Source organism: Papio anubis, chromosome 2, assembly GCF_008728515.1.
Source record: "Papio anubis isolate 15944 chromosome 2, Panubis1.0, whole genome shotgun sequence".
Lineage (NCBI taxonomy): Eukaryota > Metazoa > Chordata > Mammalia > Primates > Cercopithecidae > Papio > Papio anubis.
In genome coordinates, this window is record NC_044977.1 from 5,840,456 (window position 1) to 5,866,359 (window position 25,904).

The 25,904-nt window shown below is 34.1% G+C and overlaps 1 protein-coding gene across 5 annotated transcripts in view; it reads right to left on the bottom strand.

Annotated features, from left to right (window-relative positions):
* Positions 1-25,904, bottom strand: part of GBE1 (1,4-alpha-glucan branching enzyme 1) — a 266,685-nt gene that overhangs the window by 98,824 nt on the left and 141,957 nt on the right. For all 5 annotated transcript variants that reach the window (XM_009198200.4, XM_021933937.2, XM_003893800.4 and 2 more), the window contains 2 exons: positions 4,002-4,117; positions 802-929 (listed from right to left, as the gene is read on the bottom strand). In XM_009198200.4, the coding sequence (XP_009196464.2) occupies positions 802-929; positions 4,002-4,117 (244 nt within the window). The remainder of the gene's footprint in view (positions 1-801; positions 930-4,001; positions 4,118-25,904) is intronic.

A 25,904-nucleotide genomic window follows, 5' to 3' on the forward strand; every position in this document is an offset into this window, starting at 1 on the left:
AACGCCAACAATGTAAAAACACACCTTAATTCTAACTCTTTTTGACAGTAGTCGTACTATTTTTATATGCCAACCACTATACTTTGTATAGAACAGTTTTAACACACTAAATTCAATTTTAATAATAATTCCTACTTAGAGAACTTAGAAAACCAGAGGGATTTTAGCACTAAATCTAAATTAGCATAAGCATTTAACAAACTTCTTAATTTATCACATTTATCACCAAGAGGGGAATTGTCAATTATGCATATACAGAATTATATCATTACAGTGCAGCTTTGGGACAGTTAATCATGAACCTTCAAGAATCATGAATAACCAGTGAACATTTGGCAATCTGAGAGCAATAACATAAACAAGAAAGGTAATCGCATCAGAACAAGAAAGGCTTCAGAGAAGCTTGCAGGCAGCGATCCATCCTGTGGCTAATGATTGAGCCAAGAAAGAAAAAAAAATAATAAATGGACAGACACACATTAATATTCAATTCTTTTCTCTGCTGAAGGTCTCATAGCGGAAGGGCCTGTCCACTGATTAGGACATTTAACTTTCTAACCACTGGCATTTTCTTTTTTCACAATAGAATGGTGACAAGTAATTAGTATACATTATCTTCTAATAGGGAAACAGTGAATTCTAAATAATGTGCCACCCATACAAGAGAGCTGCACTATACACAGGGTAGAATTTCATTTATGCAATTATTGACAACACGAGATTGACTAGTCAAATACTGTATGCTGACAGCATGCTCTCTATTAAAGGGGGTCAGAAGGTAAGACTTCACGATGGCTTTACCTCAGCTATTGTTATAGAATCTGGATACAGCGTGTGAACCAAATGATTTGCCAACATGAGGTAAGTCAAGGCATCTTCATCTACTTGTAGTCCGAAATATTCACTGTAATCACCTGAGAAACCTTGACCTTAGAAAAAGAAAATCAATATGGATATATTATGTTAAAAAGCAAGTCTTAACTCTGCACAAATACATCCACCAATTAGTTTTTTACATGAATTTTGTTATTGTAGCAGTTCAATAACATAAGTATGAGCAAATATACTGACTTAGAAAAGTACTACATGTCAACATTCAGGGTTCAGACAATCCTGCAAATCAATTTTGTTTGACAAATGCACAGACATGAGAAAAACAAAGCACTTTAAAGATTTAATTTAATTTTAGCTAAATTATATGGCAAAAAAGTGAAATCATACTAAAGAGAATTCTAAATATCAAATAATTTTTGATACATTTTCTGTCACATTAAGATGTTAATGTTAGCTTGTATTAAATCCCTTTGTGGTAAGGAAAATAGGAAAACCATCATAAAACTGAGACACAATATTTATATTATTTCAAACAGGTACTTCAATTTATGCAATATGGAGTTCCCTGTGATAAAGAGATTATATATTCTCAAACTTCCTCCTGCCTCCTCTTCTCCCACCTCCTAACCTTGGTAGGTTATAGCACATTTCACTTACTTCGGTTATACCATTTACTTTCTATTCTTTCAGTAATTTACTATTATTGTTATAATAAAATCAAATTTGTGCTCAACGTCAGCCTTTTATCCTGTTTCTCTATATCTAATTTCCATTGATTTTTTTTTCTCAGTTTGCCGGATTCTATCGCTGAGGGATATTTTCAAGTATAATTATGGAACTCTTATTCTTCAAGTTCTTTCATGTTTGTATTTCAGCAGCAATATAACTATCAAGTTTCTCACTTTTGTTTGATGCTGTCATTCTTTAATTTTAAAATGTTTAATTGACAAATAAAAATTGTATATATTCAAGGTTTCCAAGGTACTGATTTGATATTGGTATACAATGTGTACTGATTACTATACTCAAATTAACACATCCGTCACCATAGTTACTGTGTGTGTGTGCCTGTGTGTGTGTGTAACGATACTTAAAGTTGGCTCTCATCAAATACCAACTAATATTATTAACCATAGTTACATTAGATTCCACATAGCTTATGCACCTTAAAATGAAAGTGTGCCCTTTGATCAACATCTCTCCATTTCCTCCACTCCTCAGCCCTTGGCAACCACCATTCAACTAGCAAATGTTTGAGTCACACTTTGTAAGAATTTGGCAGACATTGCTTCTGCAAATAGAATACTATGAGTCCAACCATTTTTTTTTTCATGCATGTAAGTAAATTGCAGGTAAATTCATCACCTCCTGATAAATTTCTCTTTATTACTGAGTTTATAAATTAAACACTGTGCTTGATATCAATTGCCTTATCTCAACTTTTCTGGTATTCTATTTGATCTTTTGCTGTGCGGTTTCAGGAATTTTGTTTGTTGCTTCCTCTCTCATTCCAAGGGAGAAAAAAAATGTTAAATAACTCAGAATGTTTTTCTTTAACCATTTCTTGGATTCTCTATCCATGAAAAGCACATCCCATATCCATAAACTTTGGTTCACTCCTCTAATAGCACGAATCACTGGAATATACTCCTCTCTCAGTGAGGTAGTTTCTGCAGGGGCATGTAGGTGTTTAAATCTAGGAAAAGATTGTTCTTAACTTTTTCCATGCTTGTCTTTGCATACCATAAGTCAGCTTCCCCAAAACTGAAAAATGGATATCAATGAACTCTGTTGTGTTTTACAGATGCAACTTTTTTCCTAGGAACATTTCAAGTGGGCAGCATCATGAGTAAGATCAAGCAGTAGCACACTTTGAATGTTTAGCTTCTTTCCTTGGTAGTCAGTTTTCAAGATTTAGTCAATTAGTCAAGTTTTTCACCCTTTTTAACTTTTTTCTGTTTATTGCTGGTGAATATTTGGCCATTGAAAAATAATAATAATTGACTGGGTGCGGTGGCTCACTCCTGCAATCCCAGCCCTTTGGGAGGCCAAGGTGGGCAGATCACCTGAGGTCAGGAGTTTGAGAGCAACCTGGCCAACATAGTGAAACCCCGTCTCTACTAAAAAAAATACAAAAATGAGCCGGGTATGATAACAGGCACCTGTAATCCCAGCTACGTGGGAGGCTGAGGCAGGAGAATCGCTTGAACCCAAGAGGTGGAGTTTGCAGTGATCTGAGTTCACACCACTGCACTCCAGCCTGGGCAACAGAAGAAGACTCTGTCTCTAATAATAATAATAATGATAAGAAGAAGAATAACAACAACAATAATTGTTCCCATGTCATCTATTGAGGGAATAGTATTCTGTGATTCCACTTCTTTGTCCAACTTTTATTTTTATTTATTTATTTATTTATTTATTTTGAGACGGAGTCTCACTCTGTTGCCCAGGCTGGAGTGCAGTGGCCCGATCTCAGTTCACTGCAAGCTCTGCCTCCCAGGTTCACGCCATTCTCCTGCCTCAGCCTCCCGAGTAGCTGGGACTACAGGTGGCTGTCACCACACCCAGCTAATTTTTTTTTTTTTTTGGATTTTTCGTAGAGATAGGGTTTCACCATGTTGGACAGAATGCTCTCGATCTCCTGACCTCGTGATCCACCACCTTGGCCTCCCAAAGTGCTGGGATTACAGGTGTGAGCCACCATGCCCAGCCTGTACAACTTTTAAACTGAGAGTCTGATAAATATTTTTAATTTCAAATTAATTTATAACTTAATTTTAACCAGGTAAATCTATAATTAAAATACATATTTTATTCCATGTGTAATATGTAAAAACCTATGCATTCACAACTGTTCTCATCTACTATTTTTTATTTTAATTGGAAGTGCTGTAGTGTTCACATCCTGAAGATGTTATAATAAATGGTTTCATCAAAAAAATTTTAAGCTACACAATAATGATAGCATATCCAGTAGATACATTTCAAAGGAAATGATTATCTTTTGTTTACTTACAAAATGTACTACACTCTACCTATTGCCAAAATGGGATAATAAATTACTACAAAGAGAGCATATGTAATGGAATTAATAAAAATCAAGGCATAATGGCTATTGCAGCTTCTGCAACTAACCCCAAACCTGATTATATCAGGTTACCTACCCATTCCATGGTGATGATAAAGCATGGATGTAACACCATCAAAACGAAATCCATCAAAGCGATATTCTTCCAACCACCATCTTATGTTTGACAGAAGGAATCTTAAAACTTCCCAGCTAAAATATAAGAGGAATATGTATTTAAGCAAAATGTAAAGAGCATTTTCCTTAATTATTATAAATGTTTGCTATTAACTAAAATTATAGGGCTCTATCTCAAGAACCATAATGTTCAAGAAATATAACATACATAAAAGTCACAAAACTACTAATAAGAACCTCAGCTGGCTGATAAAACTCATTCTAAAAGGAAAAATTATTAATTTTTATAGTCCACAAAGTCACTTAATATCGAAGAAAATTTACGGAAAAAATTTTTTAACATGAACTCTAAAACCAGAGACCCCGTCTTATTCAATGCTGTGTTCTCAGCAACCACAAAAGTCATTACTATATAGTAGTGCTCAAAAAAAGCAAAGGAATAAAATCTATTACCAGTTCCCGAATTTTTAAAAAGGATTTTCACGTAATATAACCATAATTATGTGATTTTTCTCCTTTCAGAAAATGCATTTTCATTATCAGTACAACAAGTACTTTCAATGACTTTTTGCTTAAAATAGTTCCTCCTGCTATAATTTCAAACAGATATGATTCAGAATAAAAAGTAAAAGATAAAAACAGAAAATCAACCACATGGTAAGCAACATTACATTGACTAGACTGTTGTTTCGTGGAGGTAAAAAAAGAAAACCTAATTAACAAAAATCACATTTAATAAAGTCCAAAGTTTTACGAGTTTCAGAGTCCTACATCCATAAAAAGAGGAAAACAAAGAAACTGTATAACTCAATTAAAAACACCACACGAAACAATTCTGTTTTGGACAAGTGAAACAAAGGCATCATCAATTAGTATTTTCTTTAGTCATATAGTATGGTTGACTTCTCTATCTTATTATAACTGTGCTTTTAAGACTTTAATACCTCATTTAGTTTAATGGCAAAGCTCCGTAATAGTGTACACAAATCTTTACCCCAGTTGAAATTTATGTATTTTTAAAACCTTGCATATATTAAAGAACAATCTGACATAAATGAAGATGAAGTCATCAGAATTAACTTCAGAATTGTAAATCCAAACTTTGGGGAAAGATGAGTGTTGTTAGTAATTAACTGTTTTAAATAAGTTACTTTGAGTTTTGAAAACTTACTAAGTTAAAAAAAAAAGAAAGAAAAGAAAAGAAATCCAAGCAATCTAATAGATATAAAAGGGAGACAGGAGGTTCAAGATTTTAAGGTTAAGCAATCTTGAAGGTAGTATTTGCTTATGGTTCTATAATTGCACATTCATAATGGTTTAAGGGGGAAATCCTGTTTAACAGAAGAAATGAATAGAAACAAACAGATATACTAGAACTGCATAAGATCAAAATCACTCTATTTTGCAAAGGAATTTTCATTACTATATTGTTTCTAGTTTTCTTATAATTAATACATTTTATTTTTCAGAGTTTTAGATTCACAGAAAAATTGAAAGGAAGATACAGAGAGTTCCCTGTCCCCAAACATATATCTATATTTTTTAATGAGTTTGCTATGAGAATATTTTTTAATGAGTTTGCTATGAGAATTGAATAAAATTGCATACAAATAATCCTTTGAAAATAATTTTTTGAAAAGAATACACTCTTCTAAGTAAAGGGAAAGATAAGTGAATTATATTGCAATTCAATGGAACACAGAAGAAGGAAACGATGTGAACTTGATCATTGAAAAGAAAGAATTGCCTAGCGTCACAGCAGGTTTCATTAAAGTCAAAGGTAATGAAAGTCCTATTGATTCCTTTTACTACAATATTTAATCTATTCTATTCTTGACCAAAACAGGAAATAAACTGTGTTTAAAATATTAAAATAAAAAGACACACTTGGGGATAACTATGTCACTAGACAGATTCTTGGCGTGTATGAACAACAAAAAAATTCCCGTGACAATCAGAAAAGAAACAATAGTGACCATGGAGCATCTAATTGAAAAGTTCTCATGGGTTAAAAACCGCATTCCATTCTTCAGATCTCTGAAATACTCTTTCACATTGTCTAAAAATGATAAACAGTCTTTTAAAAACTACTTCAAGATTAAAGTGATAAATCAAATTTTTACTGCTTTTAATGTCTTTTATATTTTATGAATCATTAATGAAATACAATAGACAAAATTTTATGAAAGTAAACTATCTAGAACAAAATAGTAAAGAACAAAAATCCAAAAAGTTTTATTTTTTTAACCAAATATCAGGAAATGGATTTAGGAAAAAGCCAAATATAAAATTTTAAAGTCAGTAGCAGCAAGTTCAAAGCAAAAGTTTAAAGCATTAATTCTCTGGCTAAGTCGACTTTCTAAAACTAGATTATTAGTATCAGTTATGCAAAAATAACCAGTCTTATAAGGGTAACATTTTATAAATAACTAGCCTTTGTTGTATAAGAAAAAATAAATTGTCAGTTTCTAAGGATAGTAGTCTTAGTTATGCTATGTTAAATTTTCTGCACAAAAGCACAACCTTTATGTATATAATTATAAAATACCTAGTACACATTACTGGAGAAAAAACTTCTTCCCTAATCATTTTGTCTCATGGGTACCCAGACCTCAAAATCAGGTGGAAGATTCTTAAATTCACATTAAAAATCCAAGTATGGAAGGACATCCAGCAGAGGTACCCTGTTCTGCACCCCACCCTACAGCAGTCACATGGACCATGAGAACAATAATGTCATACAGGAAGGAACTAGTTCACTGAATCTAAGATTTGTCTTTGAACTAGAGCAAGCTTAAAGAATAAGTCACCAGTCAAAATACTGATTTCTGAAAGAGGTTCAATATTACTTCTACTCTCATAATTTCCAAATTCAAGCTCATAGATTCCATTTTTCCTTTTGTGGGGTGTTGACAGAAAAAGGAGTACAAAGTATTCCAGACTATGACTGAATTAGAAATACTGTCCAGTGTGCTCTGTAGTAGTAAATGAACTGAATCACCTCAACCGAATTGTTTGCCTTGAGTCAGAGTATGACAATGTCTGGTAAAAAGTACAATAAAAAAGGCAATTTACTTTTTCTACCTCAAAATGTCATCAAACAGCCCATAACACAGTTGATATATCCAGTTGATTAGAATCTCATAAAAATATACAGCAGAATTTAAGACAGTTTTATGTTGGTGCGTTCCAACAGACAAGCCTGGACTTAGATTACTCCATTGGCATACAGCTTTTAAAGCCTGTCCTTACAAACCACTTACTGGCCAGAAGCCTAATTTCTGAACAATTGGAGGAGCTAGATGCTAACTTTTAGATGGTGATGCCAAATATATATATATATACATATATACACACACACATACATACATACACATATACACACACACACACACACACACACACACACACACCCTCATTGGTCAAAATGAATGGGTTTAAGAAGTAACCCATTTTAGTTCTTAGCTTTATATCTTAAACTAATTAACACATATATTAGAAACCAGCACTGTGTTATCTGTACTGTGCATAGTCAACTGATTAGAGCACTCCCAATTTATTTTTTTGGAGCAAAACAAAATCTCTAATATCCAGAAAAAAAAAATGAAATGCAACTGACTTTCTTATGAATCATAAACCACTAAAAAAATGTTTAAATCAAAGGTGCCTAATATAGAAACTGAATACATCGATGGATAATACATACATTTAAGGATTTCTGGCAATCAAAATAATCATGATTCTAATTGGCTTAGATGTCTGAAATATTCAACCTGTAATCAAGTAATGAGGATTTCTTAAGGAAATTTTGTCACACAGATAATTCCAATACTAAGGTCTTTAGGAAATATCCCTAAAATCAAAAACTGTTGATTGTCTCACATTCTGCCAATAATCTTTATAATGAAATATAGACAAATTTTCTCAGTAAGCAACTATCATCAAATAGAATGACATTTATTTAATAATGTTGCATTTTGTAATCCAAGCTTATTTGCCTAATGTTCTATTTATTTGTGGTACAGAAAAACCTCTGAGATTTTCAAAATTTGCAACTTAGTTCACTGGATGTTACTAAACCTACTAATATTGTATATTAATAAATAAGAGACATTACTAAGCAGCTGCTAAATATCAAAAAAATATAAAGGAAAAAATCGTGTTCCTCTTAGATATTCTGTAGGCTTTTAGGCTGAATGTGTATTAAACAGTACATCATAAAAACCATGAATCCAAAACCTCATGTTTTGATCTGTGTATTTCAACTGAGGCAGTAGATTGTGAGGAAAGACGAGAAAGGTATAGAATGCCAAAAAAAAGCCTTAAATTATAATAAAAATGACATATTTTTAGAAAGATATTCTAAAATATCACCGTTTAATATAATAATGGGTAACATCGAACTACCTGGTTTACTTTAAAAAATTAAAAGAATTCATTAATCAATTTAATTTTAATTAAATTAACCAACAATTAAAAATATTATGTTTTGCTCATAATTTGTATAAGTTATGTTACAAACTCAGCCAACTGGAATTAAGAGAAAACTTGAAATGATCAAAAAGTAGTAATTCATATCCAGTAGCAGATAACAGTATCATCAATAATAAAATAAAACATATCTGGATTTTTAGACACTGAGAATTAAATAGAGGCTATTGTATATATTAATTTCAAATACTATTAGATAATGAGTAGCACAAAACTCTAGTGAGACAAATTATTCATTCAACTACTAAAAATCTGTAATAATAGAAATTTCAGAATGTAGGTAGTTATTATAAATTATGGTTTTGAAGTTCTTTTTGATATCACATAATTTTCTGGATTTTATTCTGTGCAACTTTATTTTATGTAAATTAATATATTGTTTAATCAGATTATATCCACTGAGCTCCAGTTATCTACATCCATTAACAAAATAAAGCATTTTCTTCCCATAAGGCCTAAATTGTACTTAGCATATTAAATACTTTGTTAAAATTAACTCTATTTGTATTATATGTAATTCCAATCAGGTATTCTCTAGGAAATAAGTAGAAAAGGATGATATGGTGCTTTCATAGGCTAAATGATTCCAATCAGACTTTTACTAAAATAATAAAATACTTGAGAAATTTCCAAATCATGTTCTTCTCTAATTTAACCTGTATTCTTAAAAATTGGTTATCTGTCAAGTAAGATTAGCAAAAGGCAAACCTGAAGTGTCTGTGACGGTGGGTGTGTGTACATGAAGAGTGTGTGTGTGCGTGTGTGTGTGTGTCTAGGAACTGACAGTGGACAGTAGTAAGAACAAAAGTGAAGGCTAATAGTCTGAAATGATGGAAAAAGACAAGTGTACAAGGACAAATAACCCACTCTAATAGAGCACACCTATGCAAATCTAGATGGGCTAGCCTACTACTACACACATAGGCTGTGTGGTATATAGTATATTGCGCATAGGCTGCAAACCTGTATAGCATGTTACTGTACTGAATACTAGAGGCAATTGTAATGGAAGGGTAAGTATTTGTATATCTAAACAGAAAAGGTACAGTAAAACACAGTATTACAATCTTATGAGATCATCATCTTACATGTGGTTGCTTGTTAAAATGTTATGTAGTACATGAACATACATACATGTAGACATAGGTATACACAGACACTCATGTTTTTCAAACAAGTTTAAAAAATCCTACTTTATCTATAAAATAAAGCTAATGACTAGTTCAAATCAAGTGACAGTGACTTGAACATATGTAATATACATCATGACAAATGTCATATTATTACCATAATTGGTAATCAGCTTTTAAGAGCTTCCTTTAAAGGTAAAAGTTTGGAAACATTAACAATGCATAGACTCCTTTTTCATTTTTTCTCTTCTGATTTATTTCTAATAGATTAACTGTCATATTTAGATAAGCGATTGGCTGGGCCCAGTGGCTCATGCCTGTTATCCCAGCACTTTGGGAGGCCAAGGCAGGAGGATCACAAGGTCAAGAGATCGAGACCATCCTGGCCAACATGGTGAAACCACAGATACAAAATTTATCTGGGCATGGTGGTGCACGCCTGTATTCCCAGCTACCCAGGAGGCTGAGGCAGGAGAATCGCTTGAACCTGGGAGGTGGAGGTTGCTGTGAGCTGAGATAGTGCCAATGCACTCCAGCCTGGAGACAGAGCGAGACTCCATCTCAAAAATAAATAAATAAGCCATTAAAATAATTTTATGATTGAAAAAATACATCCCTCAATTTGATAATTTCCCATTATCTCACTTAAATTTACAATTTTGTGTATGTATTTATTTACTTATATTTAGCCAGTTTTATTTTAAATGATGACTTGAGGCAACTTACAGAAATACATATATCTCAACGGTATCAGCCTCCCAAAGTGCTGGGATTATAGGCCTGAGCCATGATGCTTGGCTCTAATCAGCATCAACAATAAATTAGAATGAAGATCTTATACAAACATAAAGTATCTGGAAACTGATTTTTATTCCAGTCTGAAATAATTATTTTACAGACTACTGACTTTAAATACACTACAACTGGATTTTCCTTCACTATCACCTCCGAATGATATTTTAGGTAAATATTCAAGGAAAACCATATTATAATGCATATAAAGATGCAGACATTTAGGATAATACTATGTAAGTTATTTTAAAGATGCAACAATGTACTTTGAGACCAAAAAATAGATAAGCATTTTAGAGCGGAGATGAACTGGGAAAAACTAGCTGTACAGCAATTGAGGTAGGGCAAGGTGAAAATACAGAGGCACTCAGTTCTTCAAAAAATGAATGGTGTGTGTGCACATGCATGCATGTGTGTGTGTTCTAGGAGTGGGAAATCAAGGAAAATATATAGGGTCTGCTAATGATTATATTTAAATTTCAAACATCACTCTTCAATGGTATTTTGCATTAGCTTTGCTAAATAATATATATCTTTCTAATTATATTTGGATACATTCCCACAAGCAAAAGGAGCTAGCTTTCACTGGGCTTTCTGGAGTGGAGCAGAATAGAAAGAAGAAATGTGATATTATACAGAAAGAAAAAAGGAATTCAAAGTCACCAAGTGTCTACTAGCTTCCAGACTCCACACGTTACATAGCCTCATTTAACAAGGCTGTGATATGATATTTTATGGTTTGGGAAACTGAGATTTAGAAAAGTTAAAAAACCATGTCCAGGGTTGCTCAGGTAATAGATACAGGTACAGCTCAACCTTTTGAATCGAAAACCTTGCCTCTTAACTACAATTTTATACTCCACATTCAGCGTGACTATATTAAAAATTATCTCTTGTTTTTGGCAATTTCCCTGGCACAACATCTTTTACAACCCTGTAATTTCCACATATCCATAATTTTAATATGTGGTCATAGTAGCTGCATTAATCTTCTCTAAGCCTCAGTTTTCCACACAGTAAAATGGAAGATAATTTCTGCACCCTCCTGAATGGGGATTAAATGGAATGGGTATAATGCGATGGCAGTGTTTGATATACTGCCAGTCAATGAGAGTTCCTATTAAATAATAAAGAAATTTTGAATATTTGTTTATTACATATAAATTAACATTTATGGCTGTAATATATCAACGTGTTCTATTAGTTGTGATTTTCTCATACTGAAATAAACCATAAAGATAAGCATGTTTTAGCCAATATCAAAGCTAAATAATCCCTTTTTTAAATTCAGCATTTACTTTTCCTAGAATTTTATTGTATTTACCTATTTGTACATTCAACATGCATTTCCTTAACTACCTGCCTTGTACCAGGCACAATGCCAGGTGCTGGGGACGCAGCTATGAATAGCAAATACATAGTATCAATGTGTGCTGAGTTGAGGGTCTAACAGGAGAAACAGACATTTTACAACTGCAAACACAAACACGTGTAATTACAATGGTGATTAATAACACAAAGAATAAACACGGCAGTGAGACTGTATTGAGAGAGAAACGGTTAATCTATTCTGAGGAAGTGAAGCTAAGCTTCTCAGAAAGTGATAGTGAAAGCTGAAGCCCATAAGATAAATTGGACAATATAACACTCATTCAAAGTTATTGGAAATCGCCTTACATTAGTTCAGAAAAGCCCCCGATCCACTTTTGACAGGCACAGCAGGAATATATTTTCATTACATACTATCAGTTCACTACTGTAGTCCTTAACATAGGACTTCCTTTAAAGATAGATTCAACATGGTCAACAAAATCAGATTTTGTGGAAAGGTATCTATTAAATTACCCATCTGTCTTAGTTTAAGCTCCTATATCGAATTGCCAAGACAGAGTGGGTTATAAACAACAGAAATTTATTCCTCATAGTACTGGAGGATGGAAGTCCAAAATCAGGGTGCCAGCATGGTCAGATTCTGATGAGGATCATCTTACGATTTACAAAGTGCCCACTTCTCGCTGTATCTTCACATGGTAGAAAGAGAGTGTGGGAGCTCTCTGGGGTCCCCCACTTCTCACTGTATCTTCACATGGTAGAAAGAGAGTGTGGGAGCTCTCTGGGGTCCCTTTTCTAAGAGCATTAAACCCATTCAGAGCGTGGAGCCCTCCCAAAGACCCCACCTCCTAATATCATCGCCTTAGAGATTAGAATTCCAACATACAAATTTCACAGGGACAGAAACATTCAGAAACAAAAGGAAGAGAGGAAGAAGAAATAAGAAAAGGACATTTTTCTTTATGTGTTAATTTTGTGTGACTGACTCCCTACATAATGCTTAACTATTCTTTCTTGTTTTAATCACATTTCTCCAGAATTTTTCTATTCTAAGAAAGTACTTCTGAGACAGTCTTTCCAGCAGCAAACACATCTAGGAACTTCCCACTTGATACTCCTTCCGTACCAAGTCTCATCTTTTCTTGGCTGACTCATGCCCCAATTCTTGCCCTCTTCAGCCCAGACTCTGCTCTCTCTGCCTTGAGAATGCATTCCTTCCCTCCTTACTCCCTGTGGCTCCTCTATTCCTAAACTAGCTATCCATATGGTCTCGTATTCTCATTCCTTCCTTTTTCCTCTTCTAACCTCTTCTCTCTCCCTTTCCTCTTTGTTAGCCTCTCTTCCTTCTTAATCTTGATTGCACAAGCAAATGTAAAAGCCTGTCAAGCAATTCTAGGAATTGCTTATAATTCATTAAGTACACATATTTATATATGATTTTGCAAAAATAAAGATATCAGGTACTCTGTCTTGATGAATTTCGTGAGAAAATTATGTTATACTTCACTTAATGAAAATTAACTAAGCATTTCTAATACACAATGAAATAACACTGAATTAGAAATCAAGAAAATAATGTTCTAGACAATTTTGCAAAAATCAGTATATAAACGGATAATCTCTCTGAACGTCAGTGTGATAATTTTTGAAGAGGATACTGGATTATTTGATCTCCATCTTATATATTTTTATAAATTTAAATTTATTTTATTTTGAGACAGTCTCTCTCTGTCGCCCAGGCTGGAGTGCGGTGGCACGATCTTGGCTGCAACCTCTGCCTCCCAGGTTCAAGCGATTCTCTTGCCTCAGCCTCCCGAACAGCTGGGATTACAGACGCCCACCACCATGCCCAGCTAATTTTTTTGTATTTTTAGTAGAGACAGGGTTTCACCATGTTGGCCAGGCTGGTATTGAACTTCTGACCTCAAGTGATCCACCCACCTTGGCCTCCCAAAGTGCTGGGATTACAGGCGTGTGCCACTATGTCTGGCCTATAAATTTAAATTAAAACTGAAAAATTAATTCAACATTAACATTTCTGAGTTTTAGCATACAGACTAATTTGAATAATTTCACTATATTCTACTAGAATACAGACACAAAGTTTATGACATTAAATGTGCCTTAGACAATGATAGACTAATGGCCTGAAAAAAATGACACCCACACTCAAAAATATTACAAAACCAAATTCAACCAGCACCGCATCCCACAATCTCAATTGAAAGCCCAGCACAAGGTTCACAAAATCTTATTTCTTACGTGAATGTCATGTGAGAGAAAAGAGACAAACTGGTTCATGCAAGTAAGTCCTGTTTCCCCAACGTAATCATAAATTATTGTCTAAATGTTAAGAACCATATCTTTATGTTAGTTTTGAACAAACTGACCTGAACTAAATAATGTACATAGAAATCTGAGACACTCACATAATAAAACATTAACTTTTTTTTTTTTTTGGAGAAAGGATCTCACTTTCTAGCCCAGGTTGACGTGCAGTGGCACCATCTCATCTCACTACATCCTGGACCTCCTGGGCTCAAGTTATCCTCTCACCTCAGCCCCCAAGTAGCCAGGATGACAGGAGTGCACCACGATGCCAGGCTAATTTTTGTATTTTGTGTAGAGGCAGGGTTTTGTCATGTTTCCTAGCCTGGTCTCGAATTCCTGGACTCAAGCAATCTGCCTACCTCGGTGTCCCAAACTGCTGGGATTAATTTATCTTTTAAATACAACATTAACTCTGAAGCAGTAAAAATAAACAAATTAAAAAGTAATATATAAAGTTAATAATGTTTTCATAGTCATTGGAAATGGAACCGGAAATTAAGAACAACAAAACTCTTCGCTAAAATAAAGGCACGTAAGCAAAGATTATGATACTTTTTGGAAACCTACAAAGGTCGTATTTTCATGAGGAAAACTTAAATAAGAAATTATTTAATTGAAATGTCCAAATAATACATTTTCCTCTTCTTTTCTTCCTTTCCCCCCACAGCTTACAATTTGTCTTACACCTTTCAGAACATGTTTAACACTACAAGAAGTAAAATCATTAAACTCTTCACTGATCGCCTTTCCTCATTGTTTATTACAAGTTTTAACACACATGGGCATTCATGCAAACATATACCTCGATTTTTTTTTAAATCAAAAAAGAAATATGGCCAGCCTCTAGTGAGAGTAAGTTCATATTGGTGAATGTATGGCCTACATTGGAATAAAAATGCTTATGATTAAATATTGAAAATTTCCCCAAATGTAATATAATTCTCTGGTGACGACAACAAAAGGAAGAAACCACAAAAACATCAGTATCCTTAAGGAATCATCAGCTTCTTTTTGTTTGCTCCAGTTATAAATTTTGCATTTGCACATTGCTGCCTAGATTTTCAAAGGGTTCTGCAATGATTAATTTAACAATCTACCCATATTGCTGTAATATAACCAAAAACTTTTACATATATATAATTTATAATATCCGAATCAAGGATAAACTAGTGGCCAAAATAGAAGTTCCAACATCCAGGCATGTTATTAATGCAGAAATGGCCAAGTGTCACCAAAATATGGCTACTTAAAAAAAATACTCCTCAAGCTTGGGTGCTTTACCTCTAAAGATACACACATAACAGTGCATATTTATGAGAGTCAATTTGACCTGATTATTTGACAGTAAAAAATGAATGTGTAAAAATTCTAATATTTACAAATATATATTGAATGCTTACTAAATAAATGGCAGGCCTTGTACTGAGTGCTTTGCATGAATTATTTCATGTAATTCCCACAATAACCCTCAAAGGTGCACATAATAATAGAGATTGGCACACTTTTTTGTACAGAGCTAGAAAAAAACATTTTAGACTTCATGGCCGTGTAAGGTCTCAGTGTTGCATGACTCAACTCAGTTGTGGTAGGGAGAAAGAGGACATAGGCAACATGTAAAGGAATGGGCGTGGCTATATTTCAATAAAACGTTATTTACAAAAACAGGCAGCAGTCACACTCAGCCCACAAGCAATATCCTTTGCAGACCCCTGCAATTAAAATTCTCATTTTACCACTGTTAGTATGTAACATTCACATGCCCACACAGCTGGCCAGTGAACTCCGGTCTCTTATTGCAGAATCAAAGCTGCTAACTACTACATTTATCTGCTTCTTGCCAGCAATTTAAACAGCTATTCTATGGTAAAATAAAGACAAATATATTCCGGAGTAAAAGGTAAACTGATATGTTTATAAAAGACAAAACAAAATATTAGAACAAACCTTGCATTTACAATGCTAGTGATGCAAAATCTAGGAAATAAAAGTCTATGCTCCCCAAAACATCAAGATATCTGGTGAAATTTAGAGAATGCAGTCTATGCTTTAAAAATGAGCTTTCTTTAAAAGGTTATATACTTTTTAAAGCTCCATGGAATGTTTTAGGGTTCTTCTTCATATATAATGACATAGGATGAATGGCTAAAACCATGCACCAGGTGCTATACATTGCCATCAATGTCCATGCCCATTTGCAAACGTACAGTGTATGGCCAGACTGAGAATAATGAGTTGCAAATGTACAGTGTTATGGCCAGACTGAGAATAATGATTTATGTTCAGGTCAAAATCCTGCCCAGGCAGAAAGACCCTGCACTATTTAACAAAGTCCGATTTCACTTGGAATAAAATCCAGTACACAGTCCTGGTTACAGGTCCAGTATAATCTGATCCAGTCTAATATTTCAACCACCGCCCACTAAAGACCAGCTATAGTGCCCTTTCTTCTGTTCTTGAAGCACAGACAAGCTCATTTCAGCCACAGGTACTTCTTACCAGCTATTCTCTCTGCCTAGAATTCTGTTTCCTTGAGTTAGACACCAGTCCAAATGTCAATCAGAGTTCATGCAAATATGATCTCTTAGAGGACTTCTCCGGACACCCAGTTACTCTGCCAACCATATCACTCTCAGTTATGTTTTGCTTAGCATTTATGTGATCTTTTTAAGGTTTATTATTATTTACTTTAAGTCATGTGCTATTATGTAGCATTTGTTAAACTGATTATCAATCTTCCTCAATATAATAAATCTATGCTGTAGAAGTATGGATGTCACGTTTATTTAGTTGCTGCTGGATTCCCAGAGCCTAGCAGCTGGCCTGATGCTTAGAAACCACACAGTAAATATTTGTAAAATGAAGAAATGAATGACATATATCATTGTTCTGCAGGCTACACCATATTGCCATTTATGGTTTTATTCACTTTATTATGGTGAATCATGCACAGAAAACAAAAAGTTGTTTAGAATCTCACAGAAATTGATTTAAAATTCACAGTGCCTTATTTTATTCAAAAAAGTACAAATATTATTTTTCTTTTTAGAACTGATAGTTGCTGCTGTCTAAAAATGGGGGAAAAACTATTGTTTATCTCTTCATAAAGTTTACTTAAAAAATAAATATGGCAGGCCAGGAGCGGTGGCTCACGCCTGTAATCCTAGAACTTTGGGAGGCCAAGGCGGGCGGATCGTGAGGTGGGGAGATCAGGACCCCACCTCTACTAAAAATACAAAATTAGCCAGGCGTGGTGGTGCACACCTGTAATCCCAGCTACTTGGGAGGCTGACGCAGAAGAATCACTTGAACCCAGGAGTCAGAGGTTGCAGTGAGCCAAGACTGAGCCACTACACACCAGCCTGGCAACAAAGCGAGACTCCGTTTCAAAAACAAATAAAAACAAAAACAAAAAATAAATAAATATGGCAAATAATTCTGCTGATTATTCATTTTGTCTTGCATTATTTTAATTATTTAAAATTTATGTATTTTTATCTTATTTTGCATAATGTTACCCTATTCATCATGTAATTTTGTCAAAATGTTTCCCAGTTTAAAAATCATTTTATTTGACCTTAGTCAAGTCTAAAATGTCATCTATTATGCAATTGGGAACTATTTAATTCTTTTTTCTTAACTCTTTTCTAACTGAATTTCCTAACACTTAAGCTTTATTTTAATCCAACTTCTATGTTAGAATTTTTATCATCTATTACTTTTTTTGTATTTGTTATTATTTTTAAAATTTTATTGTAGGACAGCATAAAAAGTATAGATAAATGAAGATCATAGATAAGAAGAGCCAGGCTTACACAAGAAATGTTATGCTCCTGTTCATCTATGATTAATTTGCCTATTAGCCCCACAAGTCCTTAGAACTAAACTCTCTTATACCAAAATTCATGTTGTTGAAAGTCACCAAATTGGATAGTCACTGAAACTGATGTTCTCTTTCAGCATGTCAGCCTGTCACTATCCATATAACCATCAAGGGTTTTCTGGGTCAGTGTTCAACTTTCCTATGCTAAACCACTGATTTCCAATAAGAAGGAATTTGTAACCTCAACCCTACCACCTCCTCCTCTGTAATCTCTGCTTATGAGCTATGCCATATGTCAGTACCTTTGCACAAGGAAAGAAAGGGGAGATACCACCTAGTTAAATCCACTGTGCTTCTTCCATTGAAAACCCTTCTTGAGAAGTATTTTATTTAAGAAATATAAATTCTGAATGTTATTATTTGATTAAATCAGGCATTTAGGAAAGCCGCTTATTTGTGCAACGCTATCTTTCTCCTTTTCAGAAAAGCCCTCCTAAATTACATTTTCAAAACCTCTTTCAACCTTCACTAAAGGTCACGGAATACGTTTGTGATATTTGCTATTTCACTGACATGTAGAACTGTCACTGTGAACACTTCCCAGAACATTATTCAATGACCCCCAAACAATGCATTACATGAGATAACAACTGTCAGTTATGATATATCTGTTAACTCCTTAAGATGATTTCCTCTCCCCTTTGGCTGCTGGCAGTCTGCATGCTGGGATAAAGAAGAGAAAACTATCTTTTACTGGGAATCCATAATGTGTCCAGTGCTTTATCCATATAATCATATTTAATTTTCTTATTACACTTTTGGTAGGGTAGAGGGGAGGCAAAATCTTTACCTTTACCTGTTTAGGGTGTCCAGCTGGGTCTGAGAGTTAGATTGACATAAGACAGATTAACAGGAGAAAAGCATACAAATTTATGTAATATAAGAGCCTTCATAAGGAAATGTTGACTCAAAGAAGTAGCAAAACCTGAATGCTTATATGCTGGAGAATCACAAATATGGAAAAGTAACTAAAACAAATGAGACACTAAAGGAAGAGTAGAGTTATTTTTAACAAGGTCTGTTTGTACAGAATTCTCTAGTCCCATCTCTGGTGATAAGAACATTTCTTTCCTCCTGGTATAAGGAGGGCAGCCCTTACATAGGTGTTACATCTGCTTTCAGGAAGAAAAAGGGGGGATGACAGTGTCCTTCTTGTGCCCGTTTTTCAAGTGCCTTTTACTGAAAACTCAAAACAAGCAATATGCTAATGTGGCCAATTTTGGGGTGACACATCCTGAACCCCATCAAGGGGTTATTATCCTCTAATTACTAATGAAGAAACTGAAACAGACATTAAGTGATTTTCCAAAATCACTTGGGCAAACAAGCGAAGGACTGGAACACTGGTCTACATCTGTCTGTCTGTCCACCCTCAAAAACACTGCTCAAAGTCAAAAAAACAAAAAAAGCAAAAAAACGTTAAAGTCGGATTTTACTCTCAGACATGGAAAATATACCAATGATTACAGTTAACATATGTCTAGACTTCTAAAATCTTATTTTCTAATGTTTGCTCTCTAGGCCTTTTTTTTTTTTTTTTTTTTTTGCTTTCTTTTGTTATTTTGCTTGTTATTGATATATTAGTAAAGTTAATAAAGCTTTGGATGTTGTCACAAGCAGCTCATGGACTTTACAGCAATCCTCCTAAACTTGCCTTTTCTAGAGCCCACTTATTCACAAATGTTCTCTTTTCATTTATACCTTCATAAAGTGTTTCACTGTTGATATTGTTGGTTGCTAATGGTCGAACCTACTTTGGAAAGAATTGCAGTATTAGAACATTTTAGTGCAGATGTTAGAGATTGTAAACATACAAATTGTTCACAACAGTCTCGTATAGCTCAAATTTGGCACTCAGACTTGTTACTAACATAAAAATGTGATTGAAATTTATTGACAGCCAGTTACAAGAGGGATAAATGAGGAAGAAAGAGTAAAAAGGTACTCAAAATAAATAAATATATAAATATGAGCAAATAATGCAATAGGCACAGAAATATGTGAAAATGTCAAGAAAATAATGGATTACACAAAAATTAGTATTGCTCTAAAGTATAAAGTCTTCTCAAAATAATCTTACTTTTCCAACTATTATGATGTCACATGTCTGTCCCATTGGTTCAAATTTTGAGATTTTCCCTAGAGCAATAGCAGTACTAAGTCATCATCATCCAAGGATACTACCCCTTGACCTTTGATATAGCATGTTAGTCAGCGAATTATTTCAAGAATCCTTTGTTTTACAGACACCTGTTAGTCTTTGGCAACAGTTTTACAATAAACCGAAAAGCATCTCTTTTAAAGTTGAAAGAGTACTAAGTAGTTGAAGACAAATATGTTCTTGTGAATAAAATTTTGTCCCTGTTCATAAACAAAAGGTCTACATTGGTTTCTCATAATCCATAAACACTACATAATTCGAAAAGACCTCTTTGAAAGTTGATGATCTTATTAAAACAGGAGAAAGAATAACATTTTTGAGAAATTGGGAGTGGCATATATATTTCTAATGTGACTTTTGAGAGACAAGGTTTGAATATGGCCCAGGAACTTCAGAGGTACGGTCATCACAATGGCTGGCAGAAACAAAATATCATAGCTGTCTGAAGCTCCAAGGCTTGCGGATAACACCTGTGCCTGCAGGTGGCTCTATCTGAAAAGAACTGCACCACTTTCCTCTTCAACGGTGGGCACCATGTTCCACAGTGGGTCAGAGGTGACCAGGGTGCTTTCAAGTTTAGTTTTATAATTTTGAAGAACTGGATCGTGAGCACTGACAAGTTCCCAATTTAGCCTGTTAAAAACATAAAAGTGGTCGGCTTTCCCTCCTTTCACATAAACCTTCATTCACTAACTACAGCAGGAGATTTAATCTAGTGACCTTCTTTTGAAATCCAATTTAAATTAAATGATTGATTTTAAGACTTTGCCAGACATATACTGAGGTTTCAAAAAAAAAAAAAATTTAATCTCTATAGTACTCTCAATGGAGATTAAATCAGGTTACAAAAAAAAAAAAAAAATTGTCACTAAAGAGTGATTTTTTTTCCCTGCTACCTTGTATACAAATTATTTATAGGAGTCTAGAAGACAGAACAGCACCAAATCTAAAGACACTGAAAGTATTTTGACACAATTGCACTTTTCAAGTACAAAATAGCAAACAAGGATGTGATGGATGTATTCCTGTACTGGGCAATGGCTAAGAAATTTCTGACTAAAATATAATATGAAAAGTCAGAACTCATCTGGTATAGTACATTCAGTTCAGTATTCCACATTTAAGAGGGATATAGACAAATTCAGGTTTGTTAACAAATAAGAATTCAAAACCAAGTGATGCAATAGGAAAAACAATTGGGGGAAAATGGAAATACACACTCTGGAAATAGAAGAAGCCCCAGGGTATAATACTCAAAGGCACACTATGTGGAAAAGTTATTGGATCTGCTTTGTGAGCTTCCATGGGTTACAAATTGGCAGACAGATTCTAAACTCAATATAAAAAAGAATTTTCTAATGGAGACACCTGTCCAAATATGAAATGAGCTATCTTACAAGATCAGTTTCATCTTCTGAAGACATTCAAGGGAAAGGCGAGTTACGGATTCTAAAGAAAAGACTAAAGATTAAACTATAATATTGAGGTCCTTTCCAAGTCTAGAGTCTGAATTTTTTAGGATGAGAATTGTCTATAATTAGACAGCTCTCAAATTGATAAAGAGGGCATGTCAAAGTAAAATACTAGTATATAATGAATAGCATTAGTTAGTAGAAGAAATAACTGTAACTAAGACATAGTTTACAAATGCTTTTTTGATGAAGAGTCAGGGAATATCCAAACATAAGCAACGTGACAAGTTTTTGAATTGTGAAAAACAGGAAATATTGAAGAAACACAAGAAAAACCTCAAGAGAGATCATATTGGGAAAAAAAAGTATTTTTAACATCATTAGCCAGGCATGGTGGCGCATGCCTGTAATCCCAGCTACTTGGGGGGCTGAGGCAGGAGAATCGCTTGAACCAAGGAGGTGGAGGTTGCAGTGAGCCAAGATCGCGCCATTGCACTCCGGCCTGGAAGACAGGGTAACGTTCCATCTCAATAAATTAATAAATAAGGAAAATTAGCTAGGTGTGATGGCATGTGCCTGTGTTCCTGCTACTTGAGAGTCTGAGGTGGGAGAACCATTTGAGCCCAGGGCCCAGGAGCTCAAGGCTACAGTGAGCTATACTCCAGTACAGGTTACAGAATGAGATTTTTTTCTCAAAAAAAAAAAAAAAAAAAAGTTTTTGTTTTGTTTTAAAAATACTCTATTTGAAAACGTATTAGCTATGTCAATAGGTTTTTGAAAACGAAGACTACTGCCAAATGCTGTCAAGAGGGAATACTTAAATCATTATTAACCTTGGGTATATTTTCTTCCAGCTGCTTTAGAATTTGTATGCCAAACCTAAATTCTTAACCTTTTGATCTTGAGAAAGCTGTAGATGTATATGCAGTTATGAGAAATGATACAGAGGGGTACCGTGTTCACTTTACCCATTTTTCCTAAATAACATCTGGAAAACTATGGTACAATACCACAGCCAGGATATTGGCACCAATACAGCCAAGATACAGAACAATTGTATCACTAGAAGGAATCCTCTTCTTGTCCTTAAGCACTCCTGTTTTCTCACCACTACCCTTAACCCTGGAAAACACTAATTTTTTCTCTATTTCTTTGTCACTACGAGAATGATATACAAATGGGATTAAACAAAATGGAATATGTCCCTTTGGGGACGAGCTTTTGCTACTCCACATAATCCTCTGGAGATTCATTCAAGCTGTGTGTCTACTCATTTTTATTGCTGAGTAGCACTCCATGATATGGATGTACTACACTCTGTTTAATACACTGAAGAACAAGTGGGTTGCTTTCAGGTACTGGCTATGATGAATAAAGTTGCAATGAACATTTAAGTGTATGTTTTTGTGTGAAAAAAGTTTTAATTTATTTGGAATACATACTCAGCAGTGCAACTGCTTGCTGGCATGTACGACAGTTGCATATGTAGTTTTACAAGAAACTACTACACTGTTTTGCAGAGTGAGTATAGTATTTTACACGCACGCCAAGAATGATCCAGTCTTCTTGAATCCTCCCCCGGCATTTGGTGTAGTTACTATTTTAAGTTTAGCAGTCTGATAGATACGTAGTGATATCTCATTGTAGTCGTAATATCCATTTCCCTAATGATGTCGAATATATTTCCATCTGCTTATTGGCCATCTATCTATATATTCCGTTTACTCACCATTTTATGATTATTTTAACTGTGGCATTTTGACACATTTATATATTGTGGATTTGAGACCTCTTTGGGTACGCGCTTTGCAAACATTTTCTCTGAGTTTGTGCTTCTTGTCATTTCATCATCTTAACAATAACTTTAATCACAATCTTGAAGTAGCCCAATTTATCAATTTTTCCTTGTATTGACAGTATTCTTATGTCAAGTCTAAGAACTCTTTAATCCTACGGCTGCAGATTTTCTCCAGTTTTATTTTTCTAAAATTTTTCCAGTTTCACATTTTACGTGTTAATCCATAATCTATTTTAGTAAACTTTTGCATAAGGTAGAAAATTTAGGTTGAAGCTTATTTCTATGGATGTCCAACAGGTCTGGTATCATTTGTTGAAAAATCTATCATTCCTCCACTGAAATGCTTTCGTACTTTTGTCAAAAATTAGTCATGGACATTTGTGTATGTCTATTTCTGGGTTGTCTATTCTGTTCCATCAATTTGTCTATCCTTTCACTGATACCATACAGTCTTGATTACTGTAACTATATGAGACTAAAAATTGGGGAGACTGATTCCTCCCACTTTATTCCACTTACACGAGATTGTTTTAAGTGGTCTAATGTCTGTCTTACCATACAATTTTGAAATAATCTCTATGGCTACATCTATAAAAATGTCTTTCAAGATTTTGATAGGAATTGTCTTAAACAGCTTTTGATTTGGAGAAAAATGACATCTTTATTACTTTGAGTTGTCCAATCTATGAACACAATATGCATCTCCATTTACTTAAAATTTTCTCCTTTCATCAGTGTTTTATAGTTTTCATTATACATTCCCGTACATATTTTATTGGATTTACATCTTACTACTTCTTTTAAGACAGAAAAAACATGAAGGGAGGGATGCAGGAAGGGAAAGAGAGAAGGAGGGAGAGAACAAGTGTTTATAAATAGTATATTTTTTAATTTTAATAACCACTTGTTCATTACTAGTATATAGAAATACAATTCAATTGCTTTTTAAATAGTTTTCTGGTGTACTGCAACCTTGCTCGTCTCATTTATTAAATTCTAGAGGGGTTTTGTTTAGATTCCTTGGTCTTTTCTATATTCTCTATATACAATCATGTCAACTAAAAAGAGAAAGTTTTATTTATTCATTTTGATCTCTATGTCTTATTTCCTTTTCTTTTTATTTATTTTTGGCTTTATTTCATTAGCCAGAATTCCCAGCACTGTGTTAAATAAAAATGGTGATAGTGCACATCTTTGTCTTGTTCCCAAAGTTAGAAAGAATTTAGACTTTAGCCACTAAGTATATTGTTACATTTCAGTTTTTAATAGATCTTCTTTATTAAGACTTGATAGTTCCTCGCTGTTCCTATTACCCTGAATCATTTTATTTCAAATGGGTGTTTAATTTGGCAAAATACTTTTTTTTTTTTTTTTTTTTGAGACAGAGTCTGGCTCTGTGGCCCCGGCTGGGGTGAGCGGCGCCATCTTGGCTCACTGCAAGCTCCGCCCCCCCGGGTTCCCACCATTCTCCTGCCTCAGCCTCCCGAGGAGCTGGGATCACAGGCGCCGCCACCACGCCCGGGTAATTTTTTGTATTTTTAGTAGAGACGGGGTTTCACCGTGTTAGCCAGGATGGCCTCGATCTCCTGACCTCGTGATCCGCCCGCCTCGGCCTCCCAGAGTGCTGGGATTACAGGCGCGAGCCACCGCGCCCGGCCTAATTTGGCAAAATACTTTCTCTGCATCAACTATTATGATAATTTTTTTCTTCTTTAGCTTATTACTATGTTGGGATTTTAAATACAAAACAAGCTTAACATTTCTAGAATAAACCTTACTTGGTTATGGTATATAATTTTTATATATTGCTGAATTGTATTTGAAATATCTTAAGAATTTTGCCTCTAATTCATGAGGAATATTGACCTGTAGTTATCTTCTTATTACTTTCTTTATCTGGTTCTAATATTAGGACAATACTGGCTTCATGAATTGGGTAGTGTTCCTTCTTTCTCTTTTCTGGAAGAAACTGTATTAAATTAGTGTGAATTCTTCTTCAAATGTTTCAGAAAATTGTCCATTGAAAATACTTGTACATGTAGGTTTTCCTATGCTACATGCTTTTAAATTACAAATTAAATTTTATTAATAGTTACAGGGTAATTATAATATTTCAGATTCGGTGAGTTGTGGTAGTGTTTTTTAAGAAATAGATCCATTTCATCTAAATTACCAAATGTACGTATGTAGAGTTATTCCTAGTATTCTTTTACTATTATTTTGATGTCTGCACAGTGACATAAGTTAACAATTAAAGAGAAGGAAACTTTATTGTATTTAGCCATATTTTTACTCTTTTCATTTTTCCTTTTCTATTTCATGGAATTTCAATTAACCATTCTAGGATAAGTGTGCTGGAAATAATTTATTTTAGTTTTCGTTCATCTTAGAATGTCTTAATTTGCCCATCATTCTAGAATATCTTTACTGTTTTCTAATTAATAAACTTGTAAGAAATATCTTAATGCACAAAGTATTTTTAACTTATAGTAGGCCTACAGCCTTAGAATAAATTACCTTATATTTAATAATTCA